At 41.5% G+C, this 18,895-nt stretch overlaps 1 protein-coding gene across 1 annotated transcript in view; it reads left to right on the top strand.

Annotated features, from left to right (window-relative positions):
* Positions 1–10,224: 10,224 nt before the first annotated feature.
* LOC130421259 (uncharacterized) overlaps positions 10,225–18,895 on the top strand; it is a 28,436-nt gene continuing 19,765 nt past the window's right edge. The window contains exons 1-3 of the mRNA XM_056749048.1: positions 10,225–10,285; positions 10,385–10,699; positions 10,793–11,092. Coding sequence (XP_056605026.1) covers positions 10,225–10,285; positions 10,385–10,699; positions 10,793–11,092 — 676 coding nt within the window. The remainder of the gene's footprint in view (positions 10,286–10,384; positions 10,700–10,792; positions 11,093–18,895) is intronic.

Raw genomic sequence — 18,895 nt, 5'->3', positions numbered from 1 at the left:
CACATGATACAGACTCTATACCATACGTACCTGTATTCCTACCTACTATCCCGATCTTCACAGTGAATCTTCTTCCCGCCTGCAAAGGAATTCATCATCAGCTTTATCAGCAAGATAAAGAGAGAGACTTGGTTACACTACGGATAAGTTTACATCTGTTTTGTCATCTTACCGGATATTCACCTATTTCATTGTACCGATCCATTCTGCAAATTAAACTTACCATTCTGTCTGTTTCGTCTCTGCCAAAACCTGACAGTAACACATCAGAAATAACGCTAGATGCTAATGTTAGCTTTATATGCATTAGCTAAACACAGACATAAGGTACAAAAATATTTCTTGAAGTTCAGACAAATATCAAAAGTCACACTTACAGGTTGGGACTCGCTGGAGCTACAAGGTCCAAATAGAGTTGGTATTGCCCCCTCTCTCAAGGATAGTCGTTTCACATATCCTGCACTGAACGCGCTAAGATTATCAAAGCAATCATGGGTGAAATGACGCGCACACAGTAAACCCTGGGGTTATACTCCTTCGGTATTCTTTGAAAAATTAATTGTAACCTTTTTTCCCTCAGACTTTCTTGCTTAGGTAGCTGAAATAAGACGGACTTAGTTTCATACCACAGAACACAGACTCTAGACATGATACACACGCATCACGAACGTGCAACAGTGTTTGGGGGAGGAGACATAAGTTTTCCCGGCAGTCTCAGCATCACGTTCATGTATAGTGACGTAGATATGCGTCCACGACTCGTTTGTGTGATTCAGAGTCGACTACCATTTTTACAAGCAAATAACTTACATTTACATTTAGAAATTTAGCAGACGCTTTTATCCAAAGCGACTTACAAAGAGTTTAGGAGCAATAAGCGATATGTCATACAGGAGCCATAATACATTGGGTGCCAATATAAAGTTACTGGTTTCAACAAAAGCTAGACCACTACCTGTTGAGAGAAAGGGTTAGTGTGTTATTTTTTTTTTTTTTCATTTGTTTGTCAAGTATTCACAGAAGAGATGGGTTTTAAGTAGTTTTTTAAATGTTGTGAGAGAGTTGGTTGAACGGACAGAGTTAGGAAGAATGTTCCACCAGGAAGGAGTTGTGAATGAGAAAGAGCGGGAGAGCGATTTACTGCCCTTATGGGAAGGCAATACAAGACGCCGCTGGTTTGCTGAACGCAGGGATCTTGATGGGGTGTAGGAGTGCAGGAGAGTGTGGAAGTAAGCCGGTGCAGATCTAGTGATAGTCCTGTAGGCAAGCATTAGTGACTTGAATCTGATACGGGCTGCAACCGGTAGCCAGTGAAGAGAGATGAAAAGGGGAGTCACGTGAGCCCTTTTGGGCTGTTGGAAGACGAGGCGTGCTGCTGCGTTCTGAACCAGCTGAAGTGGTTTGATAGCCTTTGCAGGAAGACCAGCAAGGAGAGCATTGCAGTAGTCCAACCTTGAGATTACCAGGGCATGGACAAGGAGTTGTGCCGCATGCTCCGTGAGATAGGGCCTGATCTTTCTAATGTTGAATAAGGCATATCGGCATGACCGTGTTGTATTTGCTATATGATCATTGAAGGACAGCTGTTCATCAAATATGACTCTGAGGTTCCTGGCTGTTTTGGAATGGGTGATTGTGGTATTGCCAAGATGGATGTTGAAATCGCGTTGGACCGTAGGGTGTGCTGGAAACACAAGTAGTTCAGTCTTGGCAGGGTTCAGCTGGAGCTGATGGTCTTTCATCCAAGCTGAGATGTCCTCATAAATAAAAAACTTCGTTATTTATTCACCTTCGGACTTACAACTTGGCAGACAGCTTACTTTCATACACGGCAACATAACAGACTGCATGAAACGTCATTTTCATGATGTCATGTTACGTATGCTTTAACAAAAAAAAAACTCAGATGACCGGCAGATGACTCAGATGTAGCTAATTAATTTGTAATATAGTTTTATACCACTACTTCCTTATTTTTTTTAAGAAATTCAGCAAGAAAGTGTCACACACTCAGTGCGTGAAGTAAAAAAAACTGGTTAGAGCCAGCTGACGGTTTAAAAAAGAAAAAAAAACTCAGACAGGCAGAGACGAGTCGCAGGCGAGTCGATTCTACCAAGCACCAAGTCTGAACAAACTCCACGTTTATCAAAACCCTACTGGTTAATAAGTAAGTACTACAAACCGAAGTAAAAAACAAACCTGAAGCTGTAGAAACCCCTTAACGTTAACGGAAAACCTCTTTTCTCTTCTCAGTGTTCTGTGTGTGAGAGAGCAGAGCTGGACACAGTCAGCAACACAATACATCTGTATGTGTGTAGCGTAGGGGCTACTGTGACTAGCCTATCACAGAACGCAGACACAGTCCGAGCACATATATTGACTCGTATTACTCGTATGATACTCGTACAAGCCAAAAGTGCTTTATCCGTACCGGATACTCGTTTCAGCCGAGTATCCGGCTCAACTCCAAACTACATATAGTTGTCTAGACGTTTCTAAACTGCTTAAATGTTCTCTTCACACAAGTTTATCTCATACCAAAATAATTGATCTTTCTAATCTTGTTTACTAATGTATAAACACAGTATGACAAAAATGAAGACCCAATGTTCCAAACCCTAAATATAGTAAAAAAAACCTTTTCCTCTTCTGCAACAACAGCACTTTAAAGTAGGGGGCCTGATAAGAATTCTCTAGTTAGTGATAGTGAAAAATAGCTGATTCCAATCTCAATCTGAGACATAGATGCATCAGTTTCCCAGTAATTTACGTAGATTTACATTTATCTAATTAATTGGCAACAGTTTCGTTAAAGATAAATGATCATTAAACATTAACAAGTCTTTATACTTACAGAAAAAGCTGTAAAATAACAGCCTCATGCAAAGCATGCTGGGAACCAAAATGAGAAATAAATAGAAAATGATAAAATAACAACCTCATGCAAAGCTTTCTGGGAACCAGAAATCCATTTTTAAATTTAGTCTTTATAGCATCTGCTAAATGACTCAATGTAAACATGTAAATGTCGATATCTGGTTCCCAGAATAAGACGTCTGCTAAATGTAAAAATGTAAATGTCGATTGCATGAGGCTGTTATTTTATCATTTCGTATGTAAAGATAAAGACTTGTTAATGTTAATTATAGTTTTTCTCGATTGCTTAAACCCATTTCTTGAAATTATGCATCTTATTCCCAAAACAGTAAACACAAATCCATAACATCTCACCCAATTACCCAAACATCCTATTTTCAGGTAAAAATGAAGCTCTCTTCACAAAATCTTTCAAACTTGCTGAAACGTTTCCCCCACACATGACAAACGAGCCCTCAAAATCACTCACACGACAACTTAGTCATACACTGGTGAGATCAATTTAAAACCCTTTATTGTGATTCAAGAAAAAATTGACAGCAAAATACAAAAATTTTTACAAAATAAAAGAGTGCAGATAGAGCAAAATGCAAGAATGAGCTTTATGGGGAAAAAAAACATTACACTACTGTGAAGTAGATGAAGATGATCTTACAAAACAAGAATAGTTCAAAAACAAAAGAACGATATGAACCAGTATTTAACTGCACAAATACAGTTTTTTTCATTTGTTTAGACGCATGTTTGAAAACCAGGTTCTTTTTTTCAAAATATAATCACAATTATCCAAACACCACACTCAATTTGCATTATTCCTAGAGTGTTTGCAAAATGACACACTTCAGTCAAAACATATACACATTGTAGTAGAGTAGGCGGGGCGAGACCGTGGTTCGAGTCCGGTGAGTAATTGTGAATTAGCGCCAGCTGTGCGCACACCGGGCTCGAATCACGTGGGAGATAGGGAGCATATAAAAGGAACGAGCGACCGGACCGTCAAAGAGAGAGGACCAGGCCCGAACTTGTGTTATGTGTGTATTTATATTTATGTTTTGTTCGCCAGCGGTTGTCCGTGAGGGGCCGCCGGCTGTTATATTACTTTATTTAATATAACAGCCTTCCTGTAGCTTTCCTGTAGCTCAGTGGTAAGAGCATTGGTTGTGGGTTCGATCCCAGGGGATTGCAAATACCTATGTAAAATGTATAGGATAAAGCAATGTAAGTCGCTTTGGATAAAAGCGTCTGCCAAATGCCTAAAATGTTAATGTAATATATTTAATGTTATGAATGTCTTCCGGTTCCCGACTCCTTCCTTCCATTTTATGGAGATGTAATACATTATATATTATGCACAAGTGAACATATGGCCCCTTCCACCACTGCTGCCTTTTATAGCACACCTGAGTGCTGCTTTTCAAATTAGCACATATGTGCTTCGACACCTAGTGGATGTGCTTATCCAATTCGTTCATTAGTGTGGTCATTGGCAATCCGGGGCTTTGTAATGACAAGGAAGTAACCTCACAATCCTTATCTGTGTCTAAGGTGTGAAAATGTGTGTGGAGTTTTACAAATCACTGTGTGTAATGTTTTGCAAAAAGGGTGAAGCAGACATTGTGTGTAATGTTGTGCAAATATGTGGAGGTGTTTTGCTCATTGGAGTAGAATTTAGCAAATTGTGTGGAAATTAATATTTTACTGTGTAAACAATTGTAAAAAACTGTAACATTTACATTCAGGCATTTAGCAGATGCTTTTGTCCAAAGCGACTTACAGTGAAGATAAAGGAAACTATACAGTGAAGCGATTTGTCAATAGGAGGCAATTAAAAAAAACATGGCATCCTCCGAATTTCGTAAAAGTTTTCTGCAAAAATACGGAACAGGTAAAAAGGCTAAAAATTTGTAAATTTGACAATCACAAATTTGAGGGTGTACACATGCTACAGTTTACTTGCTACAGAATAGACGATTTCCTCTCATATAAAGTGTGTATTGTGATTATACTAATGTTTATGTTAGTAGAATAAAGCCCAGTAGATGATTCTAGTATGCACATTTAATAGCTCTTGATGAAATGTTGATGCGCCTATGCAGATAAAGGTGTAGGTTTGAGGGTAAGCATATTTGGCGTGCTGTCGGACTGTTAGTTAAAACAGGCTGATTGCATCGCTGCCAGCGGCTAGTTTGTGTCTTCTGACACTTGCTTCACCTCACATTTGTTCTTGGTCTTAATATTAGTGTATTTTACTACCATTACCTATTGCTACCGTCTTGCCGAATTGTTTATAACTTTATATTCTAAACCTATTTTAATTTAAACTTAATGCCGCTAGCATGGTACTAGCATGTTAGCTTGCTTTCTGTTTACACTGTGGAATATCATCTTCCCCTATTTGTGTTGTGTGCTAACTGTTTCTCTTTTTAAGCTTATATACTAAGACTCATCAAGCAACCTTGGTAAGTTAGGATTGCACTTCATACCCGGTGAGTCATGGCTTCTATTCCTATTGTTGTTACTTGCACCTCATGTCATATGTTTAGCTTAGCCTTCTCAGTCAGCGGTGAGGGTTTTACATGCGATAAATGCAGGGAAGTAGTAAGGCTGACCGAGAAGATCTTAGAATTAGAGTCTCGCATCCAATCTTTATTTTAGGATAGTAAGAGTGTTAGGACCGTAGAAAACACTTTGGATCCGAGCAAAGTTAGCGCACACAACTCGGCTCCGGTTGAAAATCCCCTGCAGCTGGGAAACTTTGTGATGGTGAGACGGCAAGTCGCAAGACAAAACATCACTCAACCGTTCCAATTAAAGTCTCGAACAGGTTTTGCCCCACTCAGTAAACACCGACTGAGAAACCCGCTGAAAGTGCCCTAGTGATCGGTGATTCTATTGTCCTGAAAATTAACATAGAGGCACCAGCCACCATAGTCAAATGTTTACCGGGAGCCAGAGCGCCCGACATCAAGTCAAATTTAAATGTGCTGGCTAAGGCTTATCGTAAATTCAGTAAGATTGTTATTGAAGTCGGCACAAATGATGTTAGACTCCGTTAATCGGAGATCACTAAAGATAATATTAAAGAGGTGTGTGAGCTCACAAGCACGATGTCAGACACTGTTATATTCTCTGGCCCCCTCACTGCTTACCGTGGTGATGAAATTTATAGCAGATTATCATCACTAAATGGCTGGTTGTCTGAGTGGTGCCTGCAGAATAATTTAGATTTTATAAATAACTGGAAGAGTTTTGAGGGCAGCCCTTACCTGTTGAAATGAGATGGTCTTCATCCCTCCTGGGATAGGGTTTCCCTCCTCTCTAGAAATTTGGCACACAGTCTTGATAATGCTAAAGGCTGACTACCTGGGGCCCAGGTCGGGAAGGAGACAGAATGGCATAACCAACTGTCTGCTTGCCATCTCGCGTTGCAGAATTTCAGAAGCCCATTTCAGAAATCGATGTATCTTATACTCCTAGTGAGTAACCAGAGTAACATACACCGTGAACCTAACCTGGTCGGGAGCAGGTTTTATTCCGCAAACTCAGGGTTTGTTACAATCTCCAGCCCTCTTCGAAGCGCGAGCGGTGTTGAAATTGCATACACCATTCATGTTCCTAATTGTGCTCAATTTAGTCACACAAACCTTAAAATGGCATGTCCGTTTATTCAGGAACCTGTTGATGAGGAAGCTGCATTAATTCGCAGAGAGTTACATTTATGTCGGCAGAGAATTGTGAGGCCCCGTTTGGACATTTTATCGTAACTTTAAGGCCGGTTTAAGTAGTATATTTAACATTTCCCAATCAGGCATCCTACTAGAAAGAGCATTTTATTTCTTTAAACTTTCCTGAATTTCATATTCAGCTGCTGCCAAGATCTTTTGATTACAGAAGGATTGCACCTACATGACAGCGAGAGAGAGAGCGAGTTAAATATAATTTCCATTTTTACAGTTTCAACAAAATAAATATAAAAGTGATTGACAAACAAACTAGCGCATTAACACGTGAAGCAATTTTCTCCCTAACAAATTCTCTGTCTTTTGCTGCTGCGGCTGTGTTGCTCTTTTTTCTAAATATGTGCTCATATTCACCGTATGCTTGTAACAGTACCTCCAATTCGATTGGCGAGAAATTAACGCAACGCTTTTTGTCACGTGCCGTTGCCATGGTGAATCGTGCTATCTTCACTCAATTGATGATGGCTTTTCATCGCAATGCTGCACGCGCATAACCTAGGGTGAATTTACTGAGAGTGTATTGAACTAACTCAAATCAGCTGGTCTGAAACTGAAAACTCTGAGTTGATTTACTTGGAGAATCGCTACTCTGAGTTCAGATTTTAACTCAGTGTTTTTTGAACTTCCTTATTGAAACGGGCCCCTGCTTTTGCGTCTGACCATGGCTGTATTTGGTTATTGGTGCTGCTAGACCTTAGTGCTGCTTTTGACACCATTGACCACAGCATACTCCAACATAGACTCAAAAATTACGTTGGCATTAACGGAATAGCATTGAAATGGTTTAAGTCTTATTTATCTGACCGTTTTCAATTTGTAGCAATAAGCAATGAGGTGTCCCTCAAATCGCAAGTCCACAGGGCTCAGTCTTAGGGCCTCTGCACTTCGCATTATACATGCTACCTCTAGGAGATATAATAAAGTGACACGGAATTAGCTTTCACTGTTATGCTGATGATTCTCAACTTTATATTTCCTCAAAGCCTCATGAAACACAGCAGTTCCATCGAATAATGGAATGCATAGTCGATTTAAAAAAACTGGATGAATAACAATTTTTACTACTGAACTCGGACAAAACAGAAGTGTTATTTACTGGACCAAAAACCGCCATACGTAACAACCAAGAAAACTGCTTAACTATTGACGGATGCTCCATAAAATCCTTGTCATCAGCTAAGAATCTTGCCGTTGTATTCGATAGTACTCTGTCATTTGAGAGCCATGTCGACAACACCTGTAAAATTGCATTTTTCCATTTTAAGAATATATCTAAACTACGTCATATGCTGTCACTGTCAGATGCAGAGAAATTAATTCATGCATTCATGACATCAAGACTAGATTACTGTATTGCACTTTTAGGTGGTTGTCCTGCAGGCCTATTACAAAAACTCCAACTGGTTCAAAACGCAGCAGCTCGAGTTCTTACACGTACAAAAAAGTATGAGCATATAACCCCGGTTCTGTCAACCTTGCACTGGTTACCTGAAAAGCATTGCATTAACTTTAAGATCCTGCTTATTACCTATAAAGCCCTACATGGTCTAGCGCCGCAGTATTTGAGTGAACTTCTATTTTATTTCAAATCTTCCACATGCATTACGCTCTCAGGCGTCCTGTCAGTTGCTAATACCTAGAATTTCAAAATCAAGTGCAGGTCGTAGATCCTTTTCTTATCTAGCACCAAAACTTTGGAATATTCTTCCCTGCACTGTCCGGGAGGCAGACACACTCTGTCAGTTTAAATCTAGATTTAAGACGCATGTTTTTAATCTTGCATACACTACACTTCCATAATATTAATCCTCAGAGGATTTAGGCTGCATTATTTAGATCAACCAGAACCAGGAACACATCCAACAACAAATGATGTACTTGTTGCATCAAAGAGTGCAGAACAGTACTCTACTCTCAGCCAGTCTTGCCTTTTTGTTCCAAGGTTACCGCAGGATGCAGTTCATGCCCAGACCTGATGGCAGAGCTGAGAATGGGAACACTTCAGATGCTATTATATTGTTAATGATAATCTTTAATCTATAATCAGATGGGGAACTGGAATGCCCTGGTTGGGCCTTGGTTCTCCTGAGGTTTTTTTCTCGATTGGAGTTTTGGGTTCCTCGCCACCGTTTGCATATTGTTTTGCACTATTTGCCTGGCCGGGGGGGGCTGCTTTAGAATTTAGAAATTAGACATAATTAATATTGCATATAAGAATTTATAGTCCGTTTAATATTTGATCTGTGGTTCTCTCTCCTTTATCTCAAATGTGTGCTTTCACTGTGCGTGTGTGCAAGTATGTATGCATATTGTGTGTGTGGAGCATTTGTATGTCTGTCTTTTGTTGTTTTCACCTTTTTCTTGTTTTTACAGGTATATGCCTTTAGTTGTTTTTCTTGTATTCAATGTGTCTCATGTACAGCTGCTTTGTAACAATGACAATTGTAAAAAGCGCTATATAAATAAAGTTGAGTTGAGTTGATCCTAGTTCAAAACTCATTTATGACTCCCAGCATGCATTGCTGCATGAAGTTTTGTTGTTGTTGGTCACCATTGTTGAGATTCATACATTGATTCTTCATGTCTGTGTTATTCTAAACTCTCCTGTGACAAAAGATTGTATTTTCATGCAAATATTTCTCAACATCAAAATAATACCACTCTATCATGTTTTTTCAAGTACAACACAAAATCTATATAGAATATGTTAATCAAACATTATGAGAACTACTGAACCAACACCCTTTGAATTAATTTTTAGTTGGATTAGCAAAACAAATATACTTTGAAAGCGTATAGTTACAAAATGCCAAAAGAAATCCAACATTAAGAGTTGAGAGCCTAACTCAAGATAACACTGATCACCATGATGGTGAGTTTCAACTTAATTAAAACAAATATTAAATGATAACTCGCCCATGGGCCCTGTGCATGTTAAGGGTTAAGTATTTTGTATTTGAAATACATGCCCACCCCTGCCTAGTGCCATATAGTTCTGCACTTCCTGACGTCACCAAGTGTGAACTCGGGCAAGGTCCACAAGACCGATCTGTCACTATTAATTACATTGAATCAATATCACTTTTTCACCTGCAATTAATGTAAAAAAATGTCAACATTTCATCAAACAACCATTATTGTGAATAGTGTTGGCTTTAGTTATGCTCTTGACTCATTTCATGTTATTTCTCGTTCCTCTTTAAATGCTTAGAGTTTTTCTGAAAGAAGAATTGAATCCAAATGAATCTTTAATTGCCTCAACAAATCTATTTTCACACACTGTCACAGCAGACAATGAAAACTTATTAAAATATAATAGTCAAGAGCCCAACTTAGCAAACACTGATCACAATAAAGGTGGTTTGTTGAAATGAATACATTTTGATGTGAACCAAGCCATAAATATATTTTAGAAAAAAATGATAAAATTGCTTGTAACAACGTGACAAACATATTTAAAGTTGATCAAAAGTCTCACTTTTTTCAGCGCACTATAAAACATAAGGCTCAGTTGATGACAACAGGAAACACACAGGAAGAGTTGCAAATGTATTCAAGAAGGTCTATAAATAGATTATGAGAAGAGAATCAGTTACTGAAGATCAAAATGGCTGATAAGATACACATATGTCTGCTGGGACAGATCATTCTCTCACTGCTATTTACAGGTAAACTCTACAAGACATGTATTTGTATTAATCTTACTAACATTCAGAAAATATTAAATCCTTATCTGTTGAAGTCATTTATTTATTACTGTATTTCAGATGTGACTGCTGACATCAATGTGTTCACCAGTTCTGGTGAAAATGTCATTCTGTCTTGTAATAATCCTGTTCCTCAGTGTAACTCAACTACATGGATGTACAAACAATATAGTAGGTCAACTGCTGTAGACTTATTTATTGGAGGAATAAAGATGATTTACATAGATAGATCTGAGCGACTGAGTCTGACATCTGACTGCTCTTTCAACATCTACAAAACGACACAAGATGATCGAGGACTTTACATCTGCCAACAATATGTGAATAAATATCACTATAGAACTTATGCACGTGTTTATCTACATGTTCTCCATGGTCAGTTTTTCTGTTAATTTATTTTGAATACACTGAAAGATCAAAGTTCTCTGATGAATTAACTCAAAATTGTGTCTTTGATTTGTGTTTCAGTGTTTTCATCAGCCACACAGACTGAGATAAGAGCACACACATCTGTCACTCTCTACTGTCAGCTGTATACATATGACTGTAATAATTTGGTCCAAGTTAATGGATTTCAGTTGGTGTGGGTGAATCGGTCAGGTTTTGAGCTACAGACAAACTCCAGATATCAGATTAAATCACAACATTCTTGTCTCGTCACTCTGACTACAACTCTCATGAATGAAGACAACAACACAGAGTTCAGATGTGTACTTAAAATGAGAAATGACACCAAAACGAGAGCCAGCTATACTCTGAAGTTTACAGGTAAGATATCATTTCAGAAAACATCATTCATAAATCACAGGACAGAGGGACTCAATCCTGGTCCTCGAGGACCCTCTCTCAGAATGTTTTAGATGTCCCTCTCTATATAATACACCTGATTCAACTCATCAGCTTCACTCAGAATGTAAGGGGGTGTCAAATTTAGTTTGACACCTGTATAGTAAATGTATCTCTTATGAACACACCAACAAGCTGATTAGTTGAATCAGGTGTTTCACATACACTGAAAACAATTTAGAGTTGGATTTACTTGGATAAAAAAGCTAGAAACAATTTCCACTCAGAAAATTTGAATTAATTTGAAAGAATCTGCCATATAAAAGCTAAACACAATTATCTGGAGCTTTCATTAGAAATTCTCTGCTAAATGTTTTACTCGCTCTTCATTTGTAACCCTAGTAAGCAACCACCATAAAAAAAAAAACATTATTGTGAATTCATTAAGTTGGCCTGTTGATATCTAAACATTTTTGAGTTAAATATCTTATCTCTTTTTACACTTAAAGTGATGTTATGCTCTCAATCAATGACAGTGTAGAAAAATGTGATGGTAAAACGAAGCTCTGCGAAGCATGGAGGCTTTCTTCTCAACTTTTTTTAAAATGGTGCATACTAGTGCCATCTGGTCGTCAAAGGGTGGGAAAACTGTATTTGTGCCCATGTGTAATTTTAGTAATTTATGTAATATGCCACTTCACATCAGTAAACAATTGTTTTTTTGGATATTTTAGTAGGAATGTAGCACTATAACAACATAGGCCATACATACTGTGTCAATAAATGCAACAAATCAAAATTTTTATGAATGTGCTTCGATCAGCCTAGGAGTTATTCACAGAAACGTTTGTCTTAGTCCTGTAAGATCATAAGCGAGGGTCATGTTGACATACATAACAAAATAAAATGATTGGATAACTGTGACGTGATTGTGAACTAGGGACTTGTCATTTAATTTTGTGAGTGATAGTAAAATCTAAAGAATTCTATTTAGGAACAGGACATGTTCAACAGCTGGAGGGTATTTCTTTATCATTTCCTACTTTTGCTGCTTTTGGGATATTTTCACACGTGACAGTTGCAGTCCCGATTCACTACTCATCAGAATACAGAGCAGTCACGTTATAGTGTCAAAAACAAAGCTTCGGACTTCACTGATCATGTGGTTATGGCAAAACGAATCAAGCTCCAGTACAGTGCTTCACTGTGATATGCTTCATTTTTTTAAACAAGCTTCGAAGCCTCGATGTCAAACGTCACATCACGATAGAAATATATCTCTTGAATAAAAGTTAATATGTCGTAGAATCATACAAATATATATTTTGTTCATCGTAGTTAAAAGAATATGCTGGAAGCAATAACTAGGTGACTACAAATAATAACATGGTTAAACCATGAATGAATTACGCATGTAACGAAAAAATGCTGTCTCCGCCTTCACTCAATGACGCTGTATCGGTACGGGGGCATGGCCACCTCGAAATGCATTTTCAAGTCCATATTGAATTTGGCAACAACCCCAAAAATGCAATCCCAAATGTTCAACCTGTTAATGTTAATGCATTCAGGGGAAAAACATTTTATTTTAATTTTGCTCAAGTTTTGCTCGACTATATTAAACATTCAATCAATCTGAGGAGTGCATTTTAATTTTACAACTTACAGAGCGTTAAAAATTTTAAATATTTATTGTAAATCTCAGCTTAAACATTAATGTAATCAATTTAAATATCAAACAAAAGCTATCTACCACTGACAGGGCTTTAACATTCTGTCTAGTTTGATATAGAAAAACTAGTTATAATGATTAATGATTTTATTGCTTATATTAACTCCCTTTCAATACTGTTTCAACACAAAGTGTAAAGTGTACTGTATTTAAAGCACGTATTTAAACAACAAAATTATTGCATGGTACATTTTTCTTTATATTAACAATTCATATAAGGAGAACACAATTCCATAAGTAAGTATCCAGAAAGCAAAAATCATCTGGACCAGATCTGGCCCAGACCCTTCATAAATTCTGGGCCACAACGGACCTGGGCCGGTGTCTTTTAGCACCAGACCAGACCCGCATTTGGACCGAAATACTATAGAAAAACCAGAGCTGTTCCAGAGTTGGCCCAGTGCTGGCCCAGATGAAGAAAACGAATCTGTGCCGCTATTGGCCCGTTGTGCTAAAAGACACCGGCCCAGGTCCGTTTCACACATCTGGCCCAGAACTTATGAATTGTTTAGATAATGATTGTACTTAAACATATTCACAGTAAAACACCACATCATAATTTAGTGTTATCCACTACTTTAATGTAAACATACATTCATAATAAAATTGCACATAACAGTAAATTGATTTAATCAAGGGCTTTGTCTGTTGATCCTTCTTTCATTTATTTAAAAAAAACTCTTGGGTACTTCAAAAAGAAAAACAGTTCTCAGAACAATCTTTTAAAAATCAGAACTTTCAATATACAGTACCAGCCGAAAGTTTGGAAACACATGACTGAAATGATTTTAAATATCTTAAAAATTGTTTGAAATAACTTTTCCAGATAAAAATATAATTGTGCCAACGTCAATTTCTTTCATTAGAAAACAAATATTGTATTTATATACATATACACATACACACATAGATGCTAAAATATATGGTTGTGTTGATTTATTTTAGATGCTTTTAGTCACAACATAATTGATAGTTACAAATGTGTAGTTCCATGGTTTTAATGAGTTAACTATTACTATAAAGGGTGAAAAAACATAAGCGTTTGCTAATTTGAACCAGTACTGTATATTTAAAAGAATTATGAAACAAAGATTGATCAACAAGACCCGAAACTGATTGGCAGCTAAAATCATATACAGAAAACTGCAGCTAGAGGTCCGGGCATCTCTTCTGTCCCTGTCAATACTATGACCCTGATGGACTTACTAGTTTGAAGAATGGATGTTAATACAGGTATTGGCCTCCTCAGCTCCAAAACACTCAAAGTGCTTACATCTACCATCATTGCTGCTTCATTGGTGATGGAAAATGTGTAAACTTTGTTGGCTTTAGTTGGTTCTGAGTCTTTTGAAATTTCAAGTAGTTGTTTTCCAAGTGTAATGCAAACCATCCATCTAACTACAGAACTCAGTAAAGGTGATTCCTCGTCTCTAAAAAAAATTGTGAGAAAAAAAAATCCTTAGAGTATTTTATATTTTCTTGACAATCACCAAAACAAACTGTTTTTGGTTTTAAATTGTTTAATATACAGTAGAGAAAGGGTTAGATATTATTTCGGGTGCTGGGTCATTTTGTTATTTCCCATGGAAACTCCCGTAACGTGAACCGGACAGAAGATCCCGAACGCGGGTCTCAAATGCTGACAGGCACAGTCATCAATCATTATACACCATACACCTATATATACTGTCATGGTGGATGAACGAGGTGAGACCCAAGTGCGGTGAGAATAGAGGTTTTTATTAGACAGGGAAAACACTACACCTCAATGGAAGAGACCACCGAGCGACAGCGTCTGCAGCCTGGGAGAAAGTCACACCCGGAGGACCCGGGATCTAGACGCCAGCTGTGACGAAGTAGTTGAAGCAGATCTCACGGTTGGCAGGGTTAGCCCGCAGAGGTCTTTAGAAGGCAGGGAACACAACAGACCACAATGGAAGAGACCACCGAGCGACAGCGTCTGCAGCCTAGGGGAGTGTCACACCCGGGATCTAGACGGCGGCTGTGACGAAGCACTCAAAGCAGGTCTCACCGTAGGCAGGGTAGCTCGCAGAGGTCTTTAGCTGGCGTGGCTGGACTGGGTCCCGTGAACAGGTGGAGGATCTCCTTGGAGGAGAAGCTACGGGGAGAATTGGAGCGCCGGCGGGGAACTAAAGATAAAGGAGTTCAACCAAAAAATAACAGGAAGCAAAACAAACTAGATATCTGAACTAACTAGACTTGAAAAAAGAACAACTAGAATATTTAGCAAGAGCAATATGCTAGAAACAGACGACAGGACTAGACAAGGAGTCAGCACTAAGTTGTAGCAAACACATTCAACGGACTGACAAAGAACAGCAAAACACGAGGGAATAAATGAGGAAACCTATCACAATTACAATGAACAACAGCTGCACAGCGCAACCCGCAGGCGTGAGGCGCTGGCGAAACTCGCTACAGGTGTCAGGGTGATCAGAGAAGAGTGAGGGAATACAAGTGAGGACGACACGAGGGCGGGGCTGGTGACGCGAACACTCGGCAAACTGTCAAACAACTCCCCACGTGTTCGACATGAAACAAAACAATGCCACGCAGGCAGAAAACGGACACAGCGAACCCAGAGTCATGACTGTCATGAACTCTCATGTGAGACATGGCGTGGGAACCCAGGTGCAGGCAGAGGCAGGAACAAACAAGGAGGTGAAGGGGTTAACAGATTTATTTAACAAATAACACGACTAACCAAACAGGTAAAACAAAACCCACGAGGGGGAAAACAAGACAGGATAATATATATATAAATAAAGACAAGGACACTAACCAACTAAACTAAGAAAACAAACACTTGGAACGAACACTAAACTAACACTCACTACTCACGGGGGAAACAGGAAACAGGAAACAACGACTTAGCATAGATGTAGCATACAGCATACAACGTACCAGAACACGTAATCACATTCAGCATAAACACATTCAATGCACGAGCAACGAGACAAAGAAACATGAGGAGTCTTTATAGGGGAGGTAATTAACACTAACTATGAAACAGGAGGGTTGGGCAATGACGCGACTTGAGGAGAGTATGGAAGACCGCAAGGGTCAAAAATATCTCTCCTCACACAAAACCATCAGGCAATGCCATGGCTCCACTTGAGACAAGAATAAAACATGACATGGTAGTGGAACCATGACATAAGCCCCCCCTTTAATGAACACCTCCAGGTGTTCATCAAGGGGTCACTAACAAGACAAGACTAACTTAGACAAGGACAAAAACCAGACAGACAAGCTAAACATAACAAGAGGCATACAAGACATGATTACGAAAGGGTTGGGGTGAGATAACAAAAATAACAGACATGGGAGGGGGGGCGGGGGCAAACAAGAAAACACAGGAAGTCCAGAAGGGGGAGGGCTGGGTGGGAAAGTTCCAGCCCTTGGGGACGCGCCAGGGCGCGGAGCCCCAGGGGACTTGACAGGGGTAGTCCTGGGGGGAACTGTCCTAGTCCCCTGCAGGACTGTAGGGCTGGACCACGGCTGGAATGCCGGGCTGGACCAGGGTTGGAAGATCGGCTGGGCAGCCGGACTTGACGGCGGCTGGGCAGCCGGACTTGACGGCGGCTGGGCAGCCGGACTTGACGGCGGCTGGGCAGCCGGACTTGACGGCGGCTGGGCAGCCGGACTTGACGGCGGCTGGGCAGCCGGACTTGACGGCGGCTGGGCAGCCGGACTTGACGGCGGCTGGGCAGCCGGACTTGACGGCGGCTGGGCAGCCGGACTTGACGGCGGCTGGGCAGCCGGACTTGACGGCGGCTGGGCAGCCGGACTTGACGGCGGCTGGGCAGCCGGACTTGACGGCGGCTGGGCAGCCGGACTTGACGGCGGCTGGGCAGCGCTCTCTGACGGCGGCTGGGCAGCGCTCTCTGACGGCGGCTGGGCAGCGCTCTCTGACGGCGGCTGGGCAGCGCTCTCTGACGGCGGCTGGGCAGCGCTCTCTGACGGCGGCTGGGCAGCGCTCTCTGACGGCGGCTGGGCAGCGCTCTCTGACGGCGGCTGGGCAGCGCTCTCTGACGGCGGCTGGGCAGCGCTCTCTGACGGCGGCTGGGCAGCGCTCTCTGACGGCGGCTGGGCAGCGCTCTCTGACGGCGGCTGGGCAGCGCTCTCTGACGGCGGCTGGGCAGCGACCTCTGACGGCGGCTGGGCAGCGACCTCTGACGGCGGCTGGGCAGCGACCTCTGACGGCGGCTGGGCAGCGACCTCTGACGGCTGCTGGGCCGGGCTCGGTGCCGGACGGACCGTCACCTTCCCACAGCGCCCCCCCCAAAAATATTTGGGGTTTGACACCACCGGACTCGGGACCGCAGGACTCGGGACCGCAGGACTCGGGACCACAGGACTCGGGACCACAGGACTCGGGACCACAGGACTCGGGACCACAGGACTCGGGACCACAGGACTCGGGACCACAGGACTCGGGACCACAGGACTCGGGACCACAGGACTCGGGACCACAGGACTCGGGACCACAGGACTCGGGACCACAGGACTCGGGACCACAGGACTCCTGTCTGCCCTCCGTTGTCTCTTCTTCTTCAGCCGAGCCACCCGTCTGGTGGTCGGCTGAAGGAAGGACGTGAAGGGCAAAGCTGGTTCGGGGTTGGAGGCCTCAGAGGAAGACCCCGAAGAAGTTCTCCTCCCCCGCTTGCCACGGAGACCAGATGGTGGCGGTGAAGCTGCTGCGGATGAGGCGGAGGGAGCGGCGATGCCCATAACCCCGACCTGCAGGGTACGACCCTCCGGGATAGCGACCAGCGGAGATGGAAAACAGGACTGAACTGGGACCCTGGACTCCGACCTGTTCGTGGCATACCGCCACACGACATCGAAGTCCAGCGGTCTCAGCATCCTCATCTCCGCTGGTGACAGAGGATCCCTGAGGCCGCGGCTGAACAACACCGCCAACTCCTCCTCCCCAAAGACCACCTCCTCTGCGGCATCGAGGAACCTATCAACGTAGGTCCCCAGGTCGTCGTTACCTTGGCGGATACCGCAGAGGTGGCGTGCCTGGCGGGACCGCAAGCAGTTCACCTCGACTGCCTGCTGGGTTCGGTTTGGCTCGTGCATTCTGTCATGAACTCTCATGTGAGACATGGCGTGGGAACCCAGGTGCAGGCAGAGGCAGGAACAAACAAGGAGGTGAAGGGGTTAACAGATTTATTTAACAAATAACAAGACTAACCAAACAGGTAAAACAAAACCCACGAGGGGGAAAACAAGACAGGATAATATATATATAAATAAAGACAAGGACACTAACCAACTAAACTAAGAAAACAAACACTTGGAACGAACACTAAACTAACACTCACTACTCACGGGGGAAACAGGAAACAGGAAACAACGACTTAGCATAGATGTAGCATACAGCATACAACGTACCAGAACACGTAATCACATTCAGCATAAACACATTCAATGCACGAGCAACGAGACAAAGAAACATGAGGAGTCTTTATAGGGGAGGTAATTAACACTAACTATGAAACAGGAGGGTTGGGCAATGACGCGACTTGAGGAGAGTATGGAAGACCGCAAGGGTCAAAAATATCTCTCCTCACACAAAACCATCAGGCAATGCCATGGCTCCACTTGAGACAAGAATAAAACATGACATGGTAGTGGAACCATGACACATGACAATATACTATATGCAAAGCCTTGCCATCATATCCGGGATATAAGTCCGTAAATTTGAATAAAATCACAGGCCTTACTTGTCCGTGCTTATTCGCGCGACATGACATACAGATGTAGGGAGGTAATGTAACGTATCGATTCAATGTATCTATTGAACTATTGAAACGTCTTAACGTTAACCTGTTCAGAAGAAATAAAGCGATGTCTGCATCCGTTTACAATCCTTTAAGATGACGGAGTTCCCGCAACCTTTGAAATGCCTTGCCAATATTAATTCTTGTTTTCGCATGAGTCCGATCACATTCCCTGTTTCTTTGTAAACTGTCATCAGTTCGTTCTTTCTTGTTTTTCACAAATGATGAATCCCCAGG

The sequence above is a fragment of the Triplophysa dalaica genome, chromosome 5, assembly GCF_015846415.1.
Source record: "Triplophysa dalaica isolate WHDGS20190420 chromosome 5, ASM1584641v1, whole genome shotgun sequence".
In the NCBI taxonomy this organism is placed as follows: Eukaryota; Metazoa; Chordata; class Actinopteri; order Cypriniformes; family Nemacheilidae; genus Triplophysa; species Triplophysa dalaica.
The sequence above is the reverse complement of the archived record's forward strand: the minus strand, read 5'-3'. Positions and strand labels throughout refer to the sequence as shown.